The sequence below is a fragment of the Vicugna pacos genome, chromosome 12 (assembly GCF_048564905.1).
Source record: "Vicugna pacos chromosome 12, VicPac4, whole genome shotgun sequence".
In the NCBI taxonomy this organism is placed as follows: domain Eukaryota; kingdom Metazoa; phylum Chordata; class Mammalia; order Artiodactyla; family Camelidae; genus Vicugna; species Vicugna pacos.
Window position 1 is genome coordinate 36,607,269 of NC_132998.1, and position 16,160 is coordinate 36,623,428.

The following is a 16,160-nucleotide window of genomic DNA, read 5'->3' on the forward strand; positions in this document are numbered from 1 at the left end:
TCCCATTAGGGAAGGAGAACAGTAGTAAGAAAAGCATAGTGGCACACCATTAGACTGGTGTCCAATACAATGCAAAACATACATGGGGAGAGTATGGCAACACCTTACTGGTGAGCTGTTCCTTTTAACTTAGTTAATTCCACTAGTCAGGATCATAAATGGGAAGGGCATAAATGTACTACTAGTAAGAGAATTATATGACCACCAATGGGAGAACAGTAAAGTCATTACGTGGAATGCCAGAATTTCACTTGGACACTGTTAGAACTGTTTTAAAAAAAAACAACAATTTATTTCCATTTTTTTATTTGATGTTTCCAAATATAAAAAAAGTCAAGATTCTTACACCAATTATCTCAAATGACCATGCAAAGCAATTGTAAAGTGTATACAACAATCATTCCCCCTTCAGTTTTGCTACTTTATACAACTATGTGATTGACAGAAAATTGAACGGCATGTGCCTATTTGGAAAATTTCACCTGTTTACAAAAAAAAGGAAGAAATTAAGAAAACTCAAAATCAAACATGCAGGCTAGTTGCTACTTTGTGTCTGCAAGTCAATTTACAGCTTTTTTTTTTAAATTTAGGAGGCACATGGGACTGAGAATTTTAGCTGCCCAATTTTATCCAACTACCCCACAGAAAGCACAAATGACAGTCCCAACACTCTGTAAACTTTGGAGGGTTGAGATAGTAGACACTATTTGTTATCTGTAGTAGATTCAACTGTTCAGCCTGTAAATGTAGGCTTTTTTCTCTTAATAGAAATAAATCTTAGGGCCTTTCCTCTAATTTTGATAGGCTGGGTTCCAGAATAGTGAAGAACCCTTCATGTGAAATTTAAAGTGTGACAACTCTGAAGTGTTCTGATGTATTATACAAATTTTTGCTAGTTGCATAGACCAAAGACAGGTGGTTTGCTAAATGGCACTGAAGAAAATCCTGACCCAAGTGGCACTATTTAGTCCAAATGTCACTGACCAAAGAAAATTATACAACAATATTTATAGGCTTACCTTTAAGAAATGGTTGACATTAATACTGTACATATTTTACATGTCAAATACATAGTCAAAGAGTTTATAAAATAAATTCATGCATTATTACCTCTAAGAATATCATGTACAAGATACCCAGCCCCCCAGTACTTGTGACATTTCAGGTGGACACAGTGTTATGTACAAAAACAATCCAGTTTCTCTGCTGTGTTAAGTATATAATTTAAAGAAACTTCAGAGACCGCTGAGAAAAAAAACTCAGTCCATTGAAGATTGATACAAAGTGTCAATCTGTGGGATTTTAAATACTTCCTTTTAAAAAACACCCAGAATACATAACCTCTGTACAGAAAAATATAAAAATTCTGGATGACTATGTCTGATCACACTACATAATTTAGAATGAAATGTCACTGGTTTGAAGTTTTTCTGTCTTACTCATTCCTTTGACAGCATTAATTTGTGAACTAATACTCCCATGTAGCTCAGCTGCATTTATGGCACAAGAGCTCATTTCCAAAACAGTGGCACTGATTTTCCTTAAGTGTAACAGCACTATTTTTAGCAGCAATTATATTTTTAAAGGTTAACAATTTGTAGAACAAATGTCTAACTATGCTTATTTCTACTTTATACTCACCAGTTACGATATTTACAAAAAGCTAACATCTACATAGAGAACCATCTTTTACTTGCCCCACCTCATTTCTGATTTTGTTGGGGAAGTACAGGCATTTCAGACTAGGTATTTATGTGTTTTAGATGGGATTCTTGGATTTACGTGAATATAAAGACAAGACAAAATAATTCTTAGTCCAGGTATGTTCCAGTGCCCCAGTAGTTAGTTGTATGATAAACAGTACCTACCTGCTGACCACCTATAAAAGATGAGACATTCTAAGGCACCCTAACAACCTAGATCTGTAACAGCTGAACAAAAAGGCCATTTTATTCAATTGTGATGCAGTCACCACTGACTGGCATTTAAGGTGGTTACTGGTAACCAGCAAGTTTAACTGAAGAGATGTCACCAAATTCAAACTAAAAATATATTTTTAAAAGCAGCAATTTACATTGAGGGAAATACGGTTCTCGTGTGTTCTGTGTAAAGACAGATTATGAATAAAGGGAATTGGCAACTGAGCGTCCTAATTCAAGTTCCATGAATATAGGTTTCATGATAAGATATCTACTACACGCATTTTGCTTACAGTAACTGCCTAAAAATCACCAGCCCTACAGAGTTAAAACTTTGTGTTTTAACTTTGTGAGTCATAAGGGAATTGGCCAAATCAGGTAGCTAGTGACATAATACCAGTTGTGAAAATTCAGGTAAATGAGCTGGCAAAGGGATTCATTCAATATGTTAATGTTGTGAATGAAAAACAATCTAGGGGGATAATATACCCACAAGTAAGTTGATCTGACAAAAACCACAGACTGACATCAAATGGACAAAAAAAACTGGAAAAGTGAAAATGCCAACCAAAATAACAAGGTGGGTGGGCTGGGTGGGAGAGCACAGTTAAGGCATCTAAAAAAAATTCCACATGGCTTTGGCTTATTAAAATATTTTACACTATCTTTTTTTTTTATTTAAAGATTTGAAAGCATCTGAAAAACATGCAAATTGTTTGAAAACCCCACATGGCAAATTCAGACAGTTTGCAAGCGTCATTCAGATGTTTGCCAAGGAAAATAAAGAAGCTTCTGCCCATGAGATTGCACATGGTGGAAGAGGTCCTTCCAACCCTGTCTATCTTATGCTAGATGGCAGCCCAGAGGTCTGTGCAGCAGTTACAAACAAGGTGTTACTATCGGGAAGGGAAGGGACTGTGGAATTTCCATTGGTTGGAGAACAGCCCAGCTTTAATTTTTCCAGATACTCTGCATGTACAGGCTTATGACACTGGAGAACTTTGATGGCATCCTCTACTTTGAACCACTCTCTCTTCCTTCCTAGAAAACAGTATGAAACTGGTTACTAAAAATGAGTAAAAGTCAGTTTTTAAAAGCCATACCCTATTAACAATGTCCTCTTGATCCTCCCCCACAAATAATGACTTTATTTTTGGGGAATGGCTTAGACAACACTATGTTGGGGAACAATTTTAAAATAATTCAAATATGAAGATATATGTATGTTGATCTTCTTTAAAAAGTAACCAAAATTAATTTAAGATGAAAATTGGACACATGTATCTAGTATTTGAATTAAGAGAATTCAGATAGCAAAGGGAAAGGAATTTACCTATATTAACAGAATCTTCCCAATCTTCTAATATTTCAGTGACAGTAAGAACATAAACATATGTCCTGTGCTTTCGGTCTTGGTTCTGCTTGAATATAAAAAGAAAAGCATTTTAATCTACAGGAGCTAGTCATGTATACATTTTTTAGTAAAAAAAAAATTCAGTTGTGGCATACGTTAATGTAGTCTATTTGGCAACACAGGCAAGTATGCTCAGTCATATAACCCAGAACTTAAGTCAGTTTATATAAGACAGAACACTTAAAATGGTGAAATTAGCTCCCAATACTAAACTTTTAATACTTTGATTTCTGTCCGTTAGACAAATAATTTTCATAAAGAAAATCTTAAGGCTGGAATGGAATCTACAGTAAAAGAACTGTATTGCTGTCTTTATCTTAGGCCCTATTCCCTCGGGTTAAAAATACCAGCTACCTTTCAAGACTATTGAAAACTGCTTCATTCAGGACCTTTGTAGAAGAGCAAATAGCCCCAGTTCCTTTAGAACATGCTTCTTAGAGGTTCACAAGATGCATACAGAGCACAGCCCTACCAAGGCCGACTTGTGTTTAATTTTGAACCTAGACAGTCTGGAGGCCTAGAGGCCTCTCAACCTTGACTGTCTGACTCATCACCCAGGATTTTTTTTTTTTTTTTAAAGAGACACTGATTCAGTTAGTCTGACATGAGGTCTAAGCATTTAAAAGCTTCCAGGCAAACTATGCACAGCAAAGGTTGAGAATAATACCTGGGTCAGTCCACTTCTGGAATGCAATATTTTAGTCCTATATGCTCAAACTCAATTTTTACCCATATTAAAACTGCCACTGAGCCTTGTCTCTAGGTTCAAAATTAAACACAATTCAGCCTTAAGATGAGGGAGCTCACCTTCATCTTAAAGTTAGCTTTGTTTGCTATAGTCTAAGACTTTAGATAATTGCCTTAATTTTTCCCACCACAAACCACTTAAGTAATCCACTCATTCAGTGTCTTATGTCTTTGGGAAGGAATAAGAACAGCACAAATTAGAGGCATTCATACTTAAAACATTACTATTTATTATTTTTAAGAGTCTGTTGTCTTATCTCTGTACCCGGCATTCAATACACTTACTCTGCTATGTTCATAAATTCATTGAAATCACCAAAGTGAACAGGCAGGACAATTCTAATTTTCCCTTTTATTTTCTAAGGGAAAGGTACACTGATTACTATTTTCTGTTCAGATTCTATGAAATGTAAATAGTATTTGTAAAGCGCTTATTACCTTCCCATGTTATACAAGCTCTACTTAAATGTGTGAAGTTTTCTTCAAAGGTATTGCCAGCATATTGACAAACACGCTATTAGATGTACCATGGCTACTAAGAATTACAGAAACCTGTGATGTGTTTTTCAGTTCAACCAGGAGATGGTGCTATTTAACTGGGTAAAGCAAGTGCTAAATTCTAGGAAAGTTTGACTAGTACCTTGAGAACTTTACTTTTAACAATTACAGTATTTTGGGAGTCATCAATTCTACCAACTGCTGTACAATCAGATTTTTCCTGAATTCTTGTAAAAAGGCTTAAAACTAAAACCTGTAAGGACTACATTTATATAATCCTACCAGTTGGACTCAACTAACCCTTATTTTAGGAAAAAAACCTGTCACAATGTGTCTGGTATACCATGTATCTAGGTCTGAATCTTGGATGAAAATATTAGTTGAGAATAGCCTAAGTCTCATGACCTGACCTCATTTCTCCCCACCTTTGATAGAATACTTGTCATTTCCAAATTTCCTCTCCACAAATTCCATTCTGCCTTCAGTAATAACAGGTTATATAACAGAACTGTGTGCTCCTAGTGTCTCTTCTATGTGTTTGAGTTTCCCATTCCCATACAGTCCTTTCAGGATAAAGTCATTATGTATTATCACCCAATGTTATGTGCTGAAGGCAAAGGATACATTTCCAGACAGTATCCATAAGAGATCTAAACTCTTAGGTGATACTGAGGATACTGTACCTTAGCCTAGAAAGTCTAAACAGTATACAGTGAACCAAGAGGTAAGTCTGTCCATAGCAGCTCCACTATACTGTCATATAAAAGCAGTTACTACTGTAATATGCTATGTAAAATCAATGGTACATGAAAGTTAAGCAGCTTTTACTTCCTTCCCTCCTATCATCAGCAAGATGAGAATTAATTTTGTAACTCACCTCAAATATGCCCAGGAGTCTGCCTAATTTTCCTTTGACTCCAGCCTATTAAAAAAAGATGAAATGTAAAAATTTTACCTTGTCATAACAAAATTTATGTGAAAGTTATTTTCTCTCTGCATGCTACTTTTCCACTGCCCAGTCCTTATTCCTTTTACCCAGTCCTGTAACAGACGGACTGGGACTTCAGCATGTGCCCCATTCAAATCCAGACTGCAAACTGACAGACTGGTACATATTGTCTCCTCTATTGAGAAGGTGCTCATCCCTTAAGACCCATCTCTAGGAAACCTTGCTGATGATACACCACACCCAATGAGAGTCTTAGCGTTCACTTCCCATTTATGCCCTAACTGGTGTTCAAGGAGTTTTTATGGCACTTGATCTATGCTGTTTTGCCTGAGAAAAAGCAAGTTCTATTTATCGTCAGCTTTGACAAGATAAGCGGGCCAACTGTGCTTCTGTGCATTTGTGATGTATGTGCCCCATTTTACTGAACTTTAAGAGAAAGCGAGTAAAATAAAAGCAATTGGCTTCTTATTTGTTTGAAAAGTAACTGTAGCACATGATGAATGTCTCTGAGCATTCTTACTCAGTTAATATTAACCTTGCTCTGGGGCGAGGCCATCATGTTATGTATTGATCACAGATCAGACTTGTCTGTTATATAATTGTGTGTTATATAATTCTGAGGGACTTCTACATTGATTTTAGCTCTATTTTACCAGGTGGAAAAAAAATATCTTAGCCAAGTGCTAGCTGTAGTCACATGCTTTAAAATGTTGAATTAGACAACCAAACAGCACCCACATGACCTGCCTGTCTTCTTGCCTGCTGTATGTGGCAAAGTGCCTTGTTTGTGAACCTCACACAGAACACGCTACTCTTCATCTTACCTCTTCGTAAACCTCCCTCACGGCAGCACCACCAGGCTCCTCCTCGGGCTCCATTCCTCCTCCTGGGACAATCCACTGGTCTGGGTACCGACTACTGCTCACCAGCAGCACCTGTAAGGCCGACCATAACTGTGAACTCCCAGCCCTAGAGGCACTATGGACTATAAGCAACATTCTCAAACCTCTACAAGGGTGGAAATTTCTCTACATTAACCCATTTTTAAATTTCATTAAAATTATTAAGGGGACATGTTACACCATAGAAAAGTAGTTGACTGCCTTTGTAAACACTGTCTTTTTGAATTCAGAATTCAACAATAACATGATCACATTACTAAATCGTTTTGTAACCAACGAAGTCATTTTAACTACAAGATTCAATTAGCCAAACTCTCTAATTCTTGGATACCAACAGAAGACAAAAGCAGAGACTTGGTTTACTAGCCCTAGTAAACAGTAACTATGGGCTCTGATCCAGAGCTGTATGCACTGAGGTTTGTGGTCACATCTGTTATTCTTAGTTACAGAATCTCATTAGTTATTCCTACAAAGTCAAGGATATGTGACCTCTGGCAGGTCACCTTGTTCCTTCACCTATAGCATGGATGCATACTCAAAGAAGATAACAGGTGCTGTGAGAAAAGAACAGGGAAATCATGTAAAGCAGTACAGAGAAAGTTCATATTTTTACACCTATGAAGCGGTGGAAAGAGGCATCCTTCATATTCTAAACCTATATAAACAAGCTAAAGCCTCTCCATTTGTTAACAGGCAGCTATAATTTATGATCTAGAAGGGGGGATGGCAAGTTATAGCCTGCTGCCTATTGTTTGTAGAATCCTTGAGCTAAAGGTGGTTTTTATATTTTCAAATTTCAGTGCTCATAAATACAAATTTCAAGAATCCAGTCACACTCATTTTTTTCCATGTAGTCTATGGCTGATTTCATCCTACAGTTGCAAAGTTGGGGAATTTTGACAGAGACTGTGTGGCCCACAAAGCCTAAAATATAATTTGGTCTATAGGAAAAGTCTGCAGATCTGGGTCAAGGATAGCATTAAGCTTGAAATGTGCACACACTTAAAAAAACCATTATCACAGAGTATACTGTAGGTTCACGTTTCTTAACAGTACCTGAAACAAGAACTACATATCCATATTTTAAGTGAAAACTTGTGGGCTAGGTGAGGTTGAAATTTCCCAGTTAGAAAAACAAAACAAAACAAAACAGGCTATGATAAATAACCGAATGATGTTTATGAAGGTAACAGAAGTTTTGACCAAGCTGAACAAAACTGTTTGCAAAATCTCCTTGGTATACTGCTTTCAAGTAAATGCAAACAGTTCTCACCAGATAAATATGACCAATTGAGAGCAAGGCTTGATCCCCAGTGTGGGTTCTTGTTTGTCGACACTGTGCCAGCTGTCTGCCCAGCTTCCTGGGTGCTGCCAGAGGAACTGCTGGCCAGCAGGCCATTCACAGCCAGCCCAGGATTCACGTCCTACTCAAATAAGCTGCCAGAATTCAACCTTCCCTAACTGGAAAGTTCCAGGCTGACAACAGTAGTTTAGCAAGTTCCACCTTTCCCCCAAACCTCTAAAACAGAGTTGGAAGATAAGGGAATACCTGTTCAGACATGTAACCTCCTTAATGTGAAAAAAAAAGCAGCATGTCTTTGCCTATGGATGCATCACCACTAAAGAGCAGTGATCAACCAAGGCTCAAGCAGTCTGAGCATCGTTTCTTTCACTCTTGCTCTGGACAGAACCCTACTGCTCCCACCAGCATCACTCCTCCAAGTGAAAAGTGAGCAAAACACTGGCAAACACAGAGAAAGCACTGTAAATTAACACAATGGTTAACAAAGCTTTAGCTAAAGTACTAATGGTGACACTGAGGCACCAGCAAGTCCAAATATAGCAATTTTGGTAAAGTGAAATGTAAGACAGCCTTAAATTTAAGCTTTCTTAAGTATTAGCAAATACGGCTTACATATCAAAATTAGAAACTGAAGAGCTAGAATAAACAAATCTAGCAAGAACTGGGAAACACAGGTTTCAACTTGAAGGTGTTTGTAACTCTACTGATCATTACCAATATGTATTTCACTCCTTGATGCTCAGGATTGATGGGCACCAGTGTTCTCTGTAAAAAGAAGTAACTATCCTTGCAACATTGTTGAGGGTTAGTGAGTATTAAAAACCTTAGATTCTGGCCTAAGCACTCACTGTTGGCCATTACTCGTTCTTTGGCTTTCCCACTAATTGAGTTGAATTCGCTTATCAAAATAAGCTTTTTCCCCAAATTCTGCCAGTTTGTTTTTTATAATTACTGAGAATTAATGATGAAATGAGGACAGAAAGGAATTATCAAAAAGGCTCTGCAAAGATTCATTAAAGGTGGGTTGTTTAAAACTGCTATTAGATTAAGTACTTTTGTGACTACTAAAAAAGACTGGAAGAAGGAAATAAAGTTAAAATTCTACTTTATACAAAGTGAACTGCAAGTCAGATTTTACCTTTGTATTTTATTCAAAAAGGAGGCTTGCTGGGGTCTATGGTATTCAAAAGCTTTGACCCTATATCTAGACTGGCGAATGAAAGTAAGTTTTAAGTTAAAGCAAAAATGTTTAAGGCGAATGAAAGTAAGTTTTAAGTTAAAGCAAAAATGTTTAAGGGAAAAGTAAATGGTCCTGACTGCAGAGTTGGAGGCCTCTTTTCCTGGTCACTAGCTGTGGGTTAGAGATAACCTGCTTTCTATCATCTGGATAAAATTCTTACTACACAATTATATGCCTTTTAAGTAACCTCCTTGAGTATCTTCATAATGGGACAGGATGGGGTACACGGGGCTAGCAACAGGAAAAGTACATCCTCATTTAATAAACAAGGAGTCTCAATAATCATTGATATTTATAATGTTTGAGTCCTGAAAAAATGAAATTCAGTGTCATGTATCTAGGTCAATGACTTTATGTTCTTATTTGACTAAGACAATCGTTAACAACTAAATTACGTAAGATTAATCATGTTGAAAAACCATTGGTAGAGTCTGTGTCTGTTTCTGAACATTTAAGCTTCCGATTTAAAAACAAATCTTTATCTACAGGATATCATTATCATATGACTAAGCTTCTCTTCCAAATAATTTAACTGAAACCAAGAACTTACATGCAAGAGTCCCTTGACATTCCAAAATGAATAAATTTGATGAAACCATTAACTTCAAATGTATCTCACAAAAAAATTTAAACAAATAATTAATACCAAAGGTATAGAAATAATCAGCATCTAAACTACTAGCTTAAAAGATATAAGCCTTTGGTGATGGTACAGATTTGAAAACCAGTATGTTATTAAGTACTTGCTTACTCATCTTGAGTACTTTATTCAGAGTTCGAATGAGGTCAAGGCTACATAGGGGTGGGGTGTCGGGGGGGCATGGAGGCAGTTGTGATTAAGAAAGAGCAAGAACCGAGGGATATACTCCATAGACAAGAGTAAACAGAATTATGACAGAGGTCTGCCAGAGTAGAAGAAATGAATCTAAACAGCATAAGCAGAGACAAGGGCAATTAAAATCCTTCCTACACACTGGAAGAATCTAAGCTATAGAACCACATCACAAAGTATTATATTATTCAATATCGACCTCCACACAAAGCCATCTAAACATTCTAAAACACCTCCAATGTACTAGATCTACAATACAGCTTCAGCATGCTAACTCATGCTCTTAAGTAAGAATGGTATTACTGAAGTAACAAAGACAGGTTATAAAAGCTTATTCAGCAAGAGGATACACAGAACAGCTGACAGAGACATACATGGTCATTCATAGGTTTTAAATTCCTTTTTAACTACCTTTCTAGGGATGTTAGATTTGGGGCACCGAACAAAATGACAGTCTGTTACCACATTAGTGACAAGATAACAAAGATATAAGTAGACATTCAACCTTCCAGATAAGCCAGAGCTGAGACCAAAGGAAAGATTTATAAAAAGGAGGCTAGCCAACCCACCAAATTGCACAGTTAGACTTGAATAACACTCAAACCCCAAAGCCAATGGTGTCAGAGTGGTGACAAGTGAAGACACTTCTCCGATTCAACCTGACCACCTTATAATAGCAGCGTTCCTCCCACTACACTATCAGGCCTTACCCCTCTTTTCATGTATTGAACAATCATCAGAATAAAACACCATTAAACTGGCATTATTAAGTCACTTCTCACACTTGTCTTTTTCTTAGATACCTAATGTTTTCAGCATTTGGAATAGAAGTATTTCTTACTTAAAGTAGTAATAGTGTAGTGATAGTGGTCAACTTGGAACCAGGAAGGTTTGTCTGTGAATTGAAATAATCTGTAGCATAGATTCTATACCCTGTTATCTCCCAACAAGTCCTCCTCATTGGGGATGTGGAAGAGTGTGTAGACTAAAAATGCTGTTCAAGGTCTATGTAATACAGTTACACCCTCAGAGGCTAGAGGTACATGGGATTGTTAGGTCCTTAAACCAAGGGGCCCCAAGTTGCCCTCTGTGTTTCAGTTTTTATGTTTACAACTGCTCTTGGCCACGGCCCACCTCTGGGAACTAGTCACTACAAACTACCAATTCTTTCCCCCCAAAATACAAAGCTATCCAGAGAACCCCTCAAGTGATCCCTAAATTTAAGAATGAAGAGCTTTATTTTGTGAATTGTAGCTTTTTAGAAGCTGTTTTGGGGTTGTTGTTCTTTCTTCCCATATCATCATGAACAAGGAGGGCATGAATGGCTGAAGCTACCTCTACCATAGGCATTTGGCCAAAATTAGGCCAGCAGCACATTAGAAACACCCACTACACAGACAGGCATTTTAAAAGATATTAAGTTACAACAATAGTTATAACAATATCCACCAACCACTGCCAACTGATATTCTTAAGCAAATAAATACTACTTTTTGGACCATAGAGGCAGAGTGCTATAAGATCAGAAATACCAGCGCATTCTGTGAAAATGTGTTTAACCCAAATTAGATTATATGGATTGGTAGACAGAGGTATGTCAATAATACTAAGTTGGGTTGATCATGACTTTTTCTCTCCGAGCATGTCAACGTTTTGGGGTGATGCAGTAAGCTTTTACACAATTAGAGAAAACCTTGGTGATATACCAAAACAATAAGAAAAAAATAGGTGCCAACTGTACAGAAGTGCCTTCCCCTGAAGGAAGTGGCTGGTTGAGTAGCCTAAGTACCCTTCTCCAGGTCTGGGAGAGCTGCAGGCACAGATGAAGAGGACTGGTGACATTTCCCTGTGTTTAGAAAAGGCCATCTTTGGATAGTTGCTTTAATTTTAATGAAAGTGATTTCCATTTGAAGTATCTTCAAGAACTTAAATCTCTGAGGAAGTAAGAGCCCCAGAATATACGTCTGAAAAAGGTGGAATGCCTGTTGATTTTAAGCATAAAAATGCTAGTAGAGGTTAAGCACTAATATTTCTTATTGGGATTGTTTTTGTTTATTAGAGCTCTGGTCTTAGAGTTTCATAGGTCATGAGACTCTACTTTTCCCAGCAAGTCTTAATTTTAATGCATGATTTTGAAGAACCCAGACATTTCAGGAACATACATTTGATATTCTATTATCTGTAGAAGCAGCCCCTGGCTCAAGGAGCTTAAAGGCTAATTAGAGCAAAAAGTTCAAATGGAAGTTCTTAAGATTGTTTTGTCAATGTTTCTGCCTTGCAACTGTGCCTGGATTCCACCCAGGATCAAGTCATTTCTATTTCTCTCTTTAGCAGACATTCTGTCAGATCATTCTCAAATGTGAATACACTGAAAATCGAAATGTTCCTTGTTCAAAAGTAAGAGTTCCTTTCTTGCCTAGCAACTGGTTAGCCTTACATTTAAGGTGCTCTATGTTTTTCAGCCATTATTTATTCTATGTCATCCTAAGCTGCAGCCCAACTAGACCAGTTCCAAGTCTGTTTGTGATGCCTGGTTCTTCCTTTCCCACTTACTAAAATCCATCTCCAAATGACTAATGTTGGATCTTAACCCTGCAATACCTGATGGCACTTTCACCTTACTTTATTTCGCTTGAGATCAGTCAGTTTGTCTAACCTCCCACTACAGAATATGCTCCTTAGGAGCTGACACCTTTTATCTTTGTGCATCCCTGTTCCAACTATCATATATGCAAGTATGTTCAATGGAATTCAGTTCGGGTTACCTTTTCTGAATGTACTGTCCTCTTTCACTGCACAAGCACAGTATCCCAGCTACTCTATGGGACACTTATTTGTTGCCTTGTCTGGAAGCCCAACTGTCAAAACTAAGGGTGGTTCCCTACAAAAATAACTAGCTGGAGAGAGGATCAAATGGACATGAGATTTAGAAATAAAGGACCTGGGGTTCAAAATGACCTGCCAGCTTCTGTGACCTTGGGACAAGTTACTTCTGCTGCCTATACAAGTGCTAATGCTTATTATTTACCTCACATGGCAGAAAAAGATAAAATGGGAAAATACGTAAAACCACGCCCCAAAGAACAGAGAGCCAGATCAGAGTACTGCATAGCTTTTGAGGGTCAAACAGCAGTTACTGTTTTATTTCAACTTACAGTCAATAATAAACATTTCACCCTAAAGTGAAGGATACATTTAAATCTCCCAAACCAGGATCTAAGTGTTCTTAACCCATTACGGGGAAACACTTCTCACCTTTTAGCTAAAGAAGCATGGGTTTAGGATGGTTTGGAGCCTATCCCTGTAAGGCTAGCAAAGAAATTTCAACAGAGTGGGAATAAATTAGTAACAAAGCAGCAAGATGTCCAGGGAAGCTAACTAACAAGATTCGTTCTGTAATTATCATACAATAGCAAGCATCCCAACTACACACAGTAACAGAAATTAAGATCCTGCAGATCTAACCAGATTTAAAGTTGGCTATGCATTATTTAGAGAATTACAGAGCCTTCCTCCACAGCACATTCTCTAAGAAACTAATTCACTTGGTTTCTCAACCTCCAGGTCATGAGAGTTACAACTTTTTACATAACAAATTAATCGAATAAATTCTCCAAATCTTGCTCCTTACTTCATTTTATAATGGCACTGGACTCTTAACTAGAGGCTAGGAATTTAGCATTTATTACAGGAGAAACAATTTCAAAGCATAAAAACAACTCATTTATTTGCTAAGGTAACTTATGAAGCCCTCCTCAGACTTTGCTTTACCATTCACACAATACAGATCATTTCAATTTCTTCCCATTTCCCATATTTTCCCCTGGGAACTTTTTCAAAGCCTGAATTCCAAGTTCACGCTACGTCAACACTTCAAAGTCACCACTTTCAGAAAATCTCCCAAGCTCAGCCTCACAAAATCTCACTCATTCAGCAAATAGCATGCACCCAATCGCTGTGGGCTGAGCCCAGCATCAGAAGCAGCGACTGGATGCTGAATTCTGACTGTACTACTTCCTAATTATGTCTCTGCAGCTGTTTCCTCACCTATAAACTTGCACTAAAATGATTAAATATAACAAAGGTCTTCAGGCAGCGCCCTGCACCTAGGAAGCAATCAACTAAGAAAATAATTACGCAATAGTGAGCCAATCATATTCGATCCTTGACCTATCTTGATCACTTTTGGCTACTGTATTCTTTTATATTCAAAGTTTGCCTGTAATTTGGCCCTTCCCTCAAGGACCTTCTAGTCTTTTTAACCAAATGCACTTAATGCTTGTTAACTTTGTAAATGCTAAAAATCTTTCCTGTTCTATTTTCTGGCTGTCCTAAGGATGCCCAGCTCAAAGACACCAACTTCTCCTGAAAACTCCTTCGGAATTTAACTGTTTAAAAGCCCTCAACTGAGCACCAGATCAGCACTATAGGGCTTAGTTTCTTTTCAAAACACAAAGGCAAAACAAGAGTTTGAAGAGCGCTACTTTGAAGCACCTTGATTTTTGTTAGCATAGTAAGAACAATTAAGCCACTGAGAGTACAGTATGTCACCCTCATCCTAACTACAGGGACTATCAATAAGGAAGCCATTAAATTCCCATCTCCAGCTTTAGCCTGGTATTGTACTGGACACATTTAGCTATGGAAGCAGAACTCAGAATTTTAATGTTTTCCCTGCCTAATCATTTTAGAACTGGCAATGCTAAGAGGCTTTCGTTGACTACCAATTGCCTGTTATTGCCCTAAGCAAATTAAGAACAGCGAACCAATTTAATTTAAATAAATGTAACTGAAATAAGTATAAAAACTGCTCTCCAGGAAAACCTCAAGGGCCTCACTCTCAACCCAGTGCTGATGGATGAATTATAGAAGACTACTTCCTCTTAGAACAAGAAGGACTGCTCCTCTTCATATGTCAAGCAAAACACAGCAAAGAAGCTTTAATAAATATGCAGGGAGCTAGAGATTGCTGTCTGAAAATGGCAACTTTGCCCACCTCTAGTCCATCTTCTCCCTTCTGGCGTGGTTCCACATTCTTCACTAACCATCTATCTGCAGTCAGAAAACTTTAAAAGAGGAGGCTTTGTTAAAAAAAATTATAACTATGCCAAGTGCTTGTGAGTTAAAGGATCCACTTAGAAGGAGAATTAACAGAATGAGACCGAATGGTTTTATAAAGCACGGGGACTGTTTGGCTATTCCACAAACATGCCTAGATTTAATCCGAAACCGCAAACTGCTGTAACATGGGAGGAAAATGTAACAGAGGCAGAAAGGCCTGGGCTCACGCCATTTCTACACTCTGTTAGCACTCAAGGTTTATCTCGTTTTACGCTCAGTTCGCAGGTTAAGATGGTGACTCCCGCTAAGCGCGACCTAGACGGCCTGGGACCTTCCCAGGGGCCAGGGGGCGTCTTAGCCTCCCATTCTAACCACGACCCGGTGGGAGAGCGTAGGGCTGGGCGAGCCCCTTTGTTTCCACAATCTACCCAGAGGAAGGAAGGAGGGAGGGCGGGAGGGAAGGAGGGAGGAGGCTAAACTCTCCCAGCCCAGGGGCCAGACCGAGGGTCGGGCGGGGAAGGGGATGGAGAAAGGGAAAGGCAAGAGCAAGGACCCTCCCACTCCGACCAGCCCGGACACCCACCCTGCCGCCCCAGCCTGGGGCACAGTGTAGGCCGGCCGCCCTCACCTCGTCCTCCTGCTCGCTCCGGAAGCACAGGCACGCCGCCCGCTTCTTGAAGCCCTCGCGGTCATAGGTCCGCGTCTGGTTGGGCTTGAACTTCATCATAGAGGCGGGCTCTTGCTGCCGCTGCTGCTCCGGCCGCCGCTGCGGGGGCCCGGCCGCCGCCACCCGGCCGGGGAGTCGGGGCGAGAGCAAGTCGGGACGCAGGGAGGCGAGGCGGCGGCGCGGGGAAGGGGCAGCGAGGCCGGTCAGTCCCGGAGCCGGCGGCCGCTCCGACGCGGGGCAGTGCGCGAGCGTCGGTCACTGGAGCCCGGGTGCCGGAGAGGAAGCGCTGCCTCTGCCCGGGCGTCTGCCGCTCTCCATGGAGCCCGCCGACCGCTCGCCTCGGCTCCCTCCTGCTGCTGCTGCTGCCGCCCCCGCCGCTGCTGCTGCCGCCGAGGGTAGAGCGAGGCTGCAAGCCCGAGGATCGCGCCACGAGAAGACAGTTGCACGAACTCCCGCCGACTGGGCAACAGCGCCGCGGCAGGTTTGCGCCGCCCACTCCGCCCTATTTAAGGGGGCAGCTCACGCCCCACCCCCCGCGCGCCCAGCCCCGCGCGCGCCTCTGCGCCTGCGTGAGGGGAACCGTTGCGGCGGGGGAGGGGTGGCAGGGACGGAGATTCGGCCTGCCGGC

At 39.8% G+C, this 16,160-nt stretch overlaps 1 protein-coding gene across 3 annotated transcripts; it reads right to left on the reverse strand.

Moving 5' to 3' along the window:
* Nucleotides 1-2,552: 2,552 nt before the first annotated feature.
* On the reverse strand, nt 2,553-16,011 carry NUDT4 (nudix hydrolase 4). Of its 3 annotated transcripts, XM_031683280.2 has the most exons (6): nt 15,494-15,704; nt 14,801-14,870; nt 6,352-6,462; nt 5,456-5,500; nt 3,253-3,340; nt 2,601-2,960 (listed from the first exon to the last, which is right to left on the reverse strand). In XM_031683280.2, the coding sequence occupies exons 1-6, from the start codon at nt 15,556-15,558 to the stop codon at nt 2,758-2,760; spliced, it is 582 nt and encodes a 193-aa protein (XP_031539140.1). In that variant the 5' UTR covers nt 15,559-15,704; the 3' UTR covers nt 2,601-2,757. The 3 variants fall into 3 exon arrangements, with proteins under 3 accessions (XP_006197961.1, XP_006197960.1, XP_031539140.1); XM_006197899.4 differs by lacking the exon at nt 14,801-14,870 and having other exon boundaries at nt 2,553-2,960; nt 3,253-3,337; nt 15,494-16,011; XM_006197898.4 differs by lacking the exon at nt 14,801-14,870 and having other exon boundaries at nt 2,553-2,960; nt 15,494-15,888.
* Between the last annotated feature and the right edge of the window lie 149 nt (nt 16,012-16,160).

Bases quoted from the DNA above. Each gene is read 5' to 3' on its own strand.
- NUDT4 (XM_031683280.2), bottom strand. From the start codon at position 15,558: ATGACCGCGAGGGCTTCAAGAAGCGGGCGGCGTGCCTGTGCTTCCGGA. The intron at 3,341-5,455 runs GTGAGTTACAAA...TTTATATTCAAG, and splicing joins GACTCCTGGGCATATTTGAG to CAGAACCAAGACCGAAAGCA. The intron at 2,961-3,252 runs GTAAATTCCTTT...ACTGTTTTCTAG, and splicing joins GGAAGATTCTGTTAATATAG to GAAGGAAGAGAGAGTGGTTC.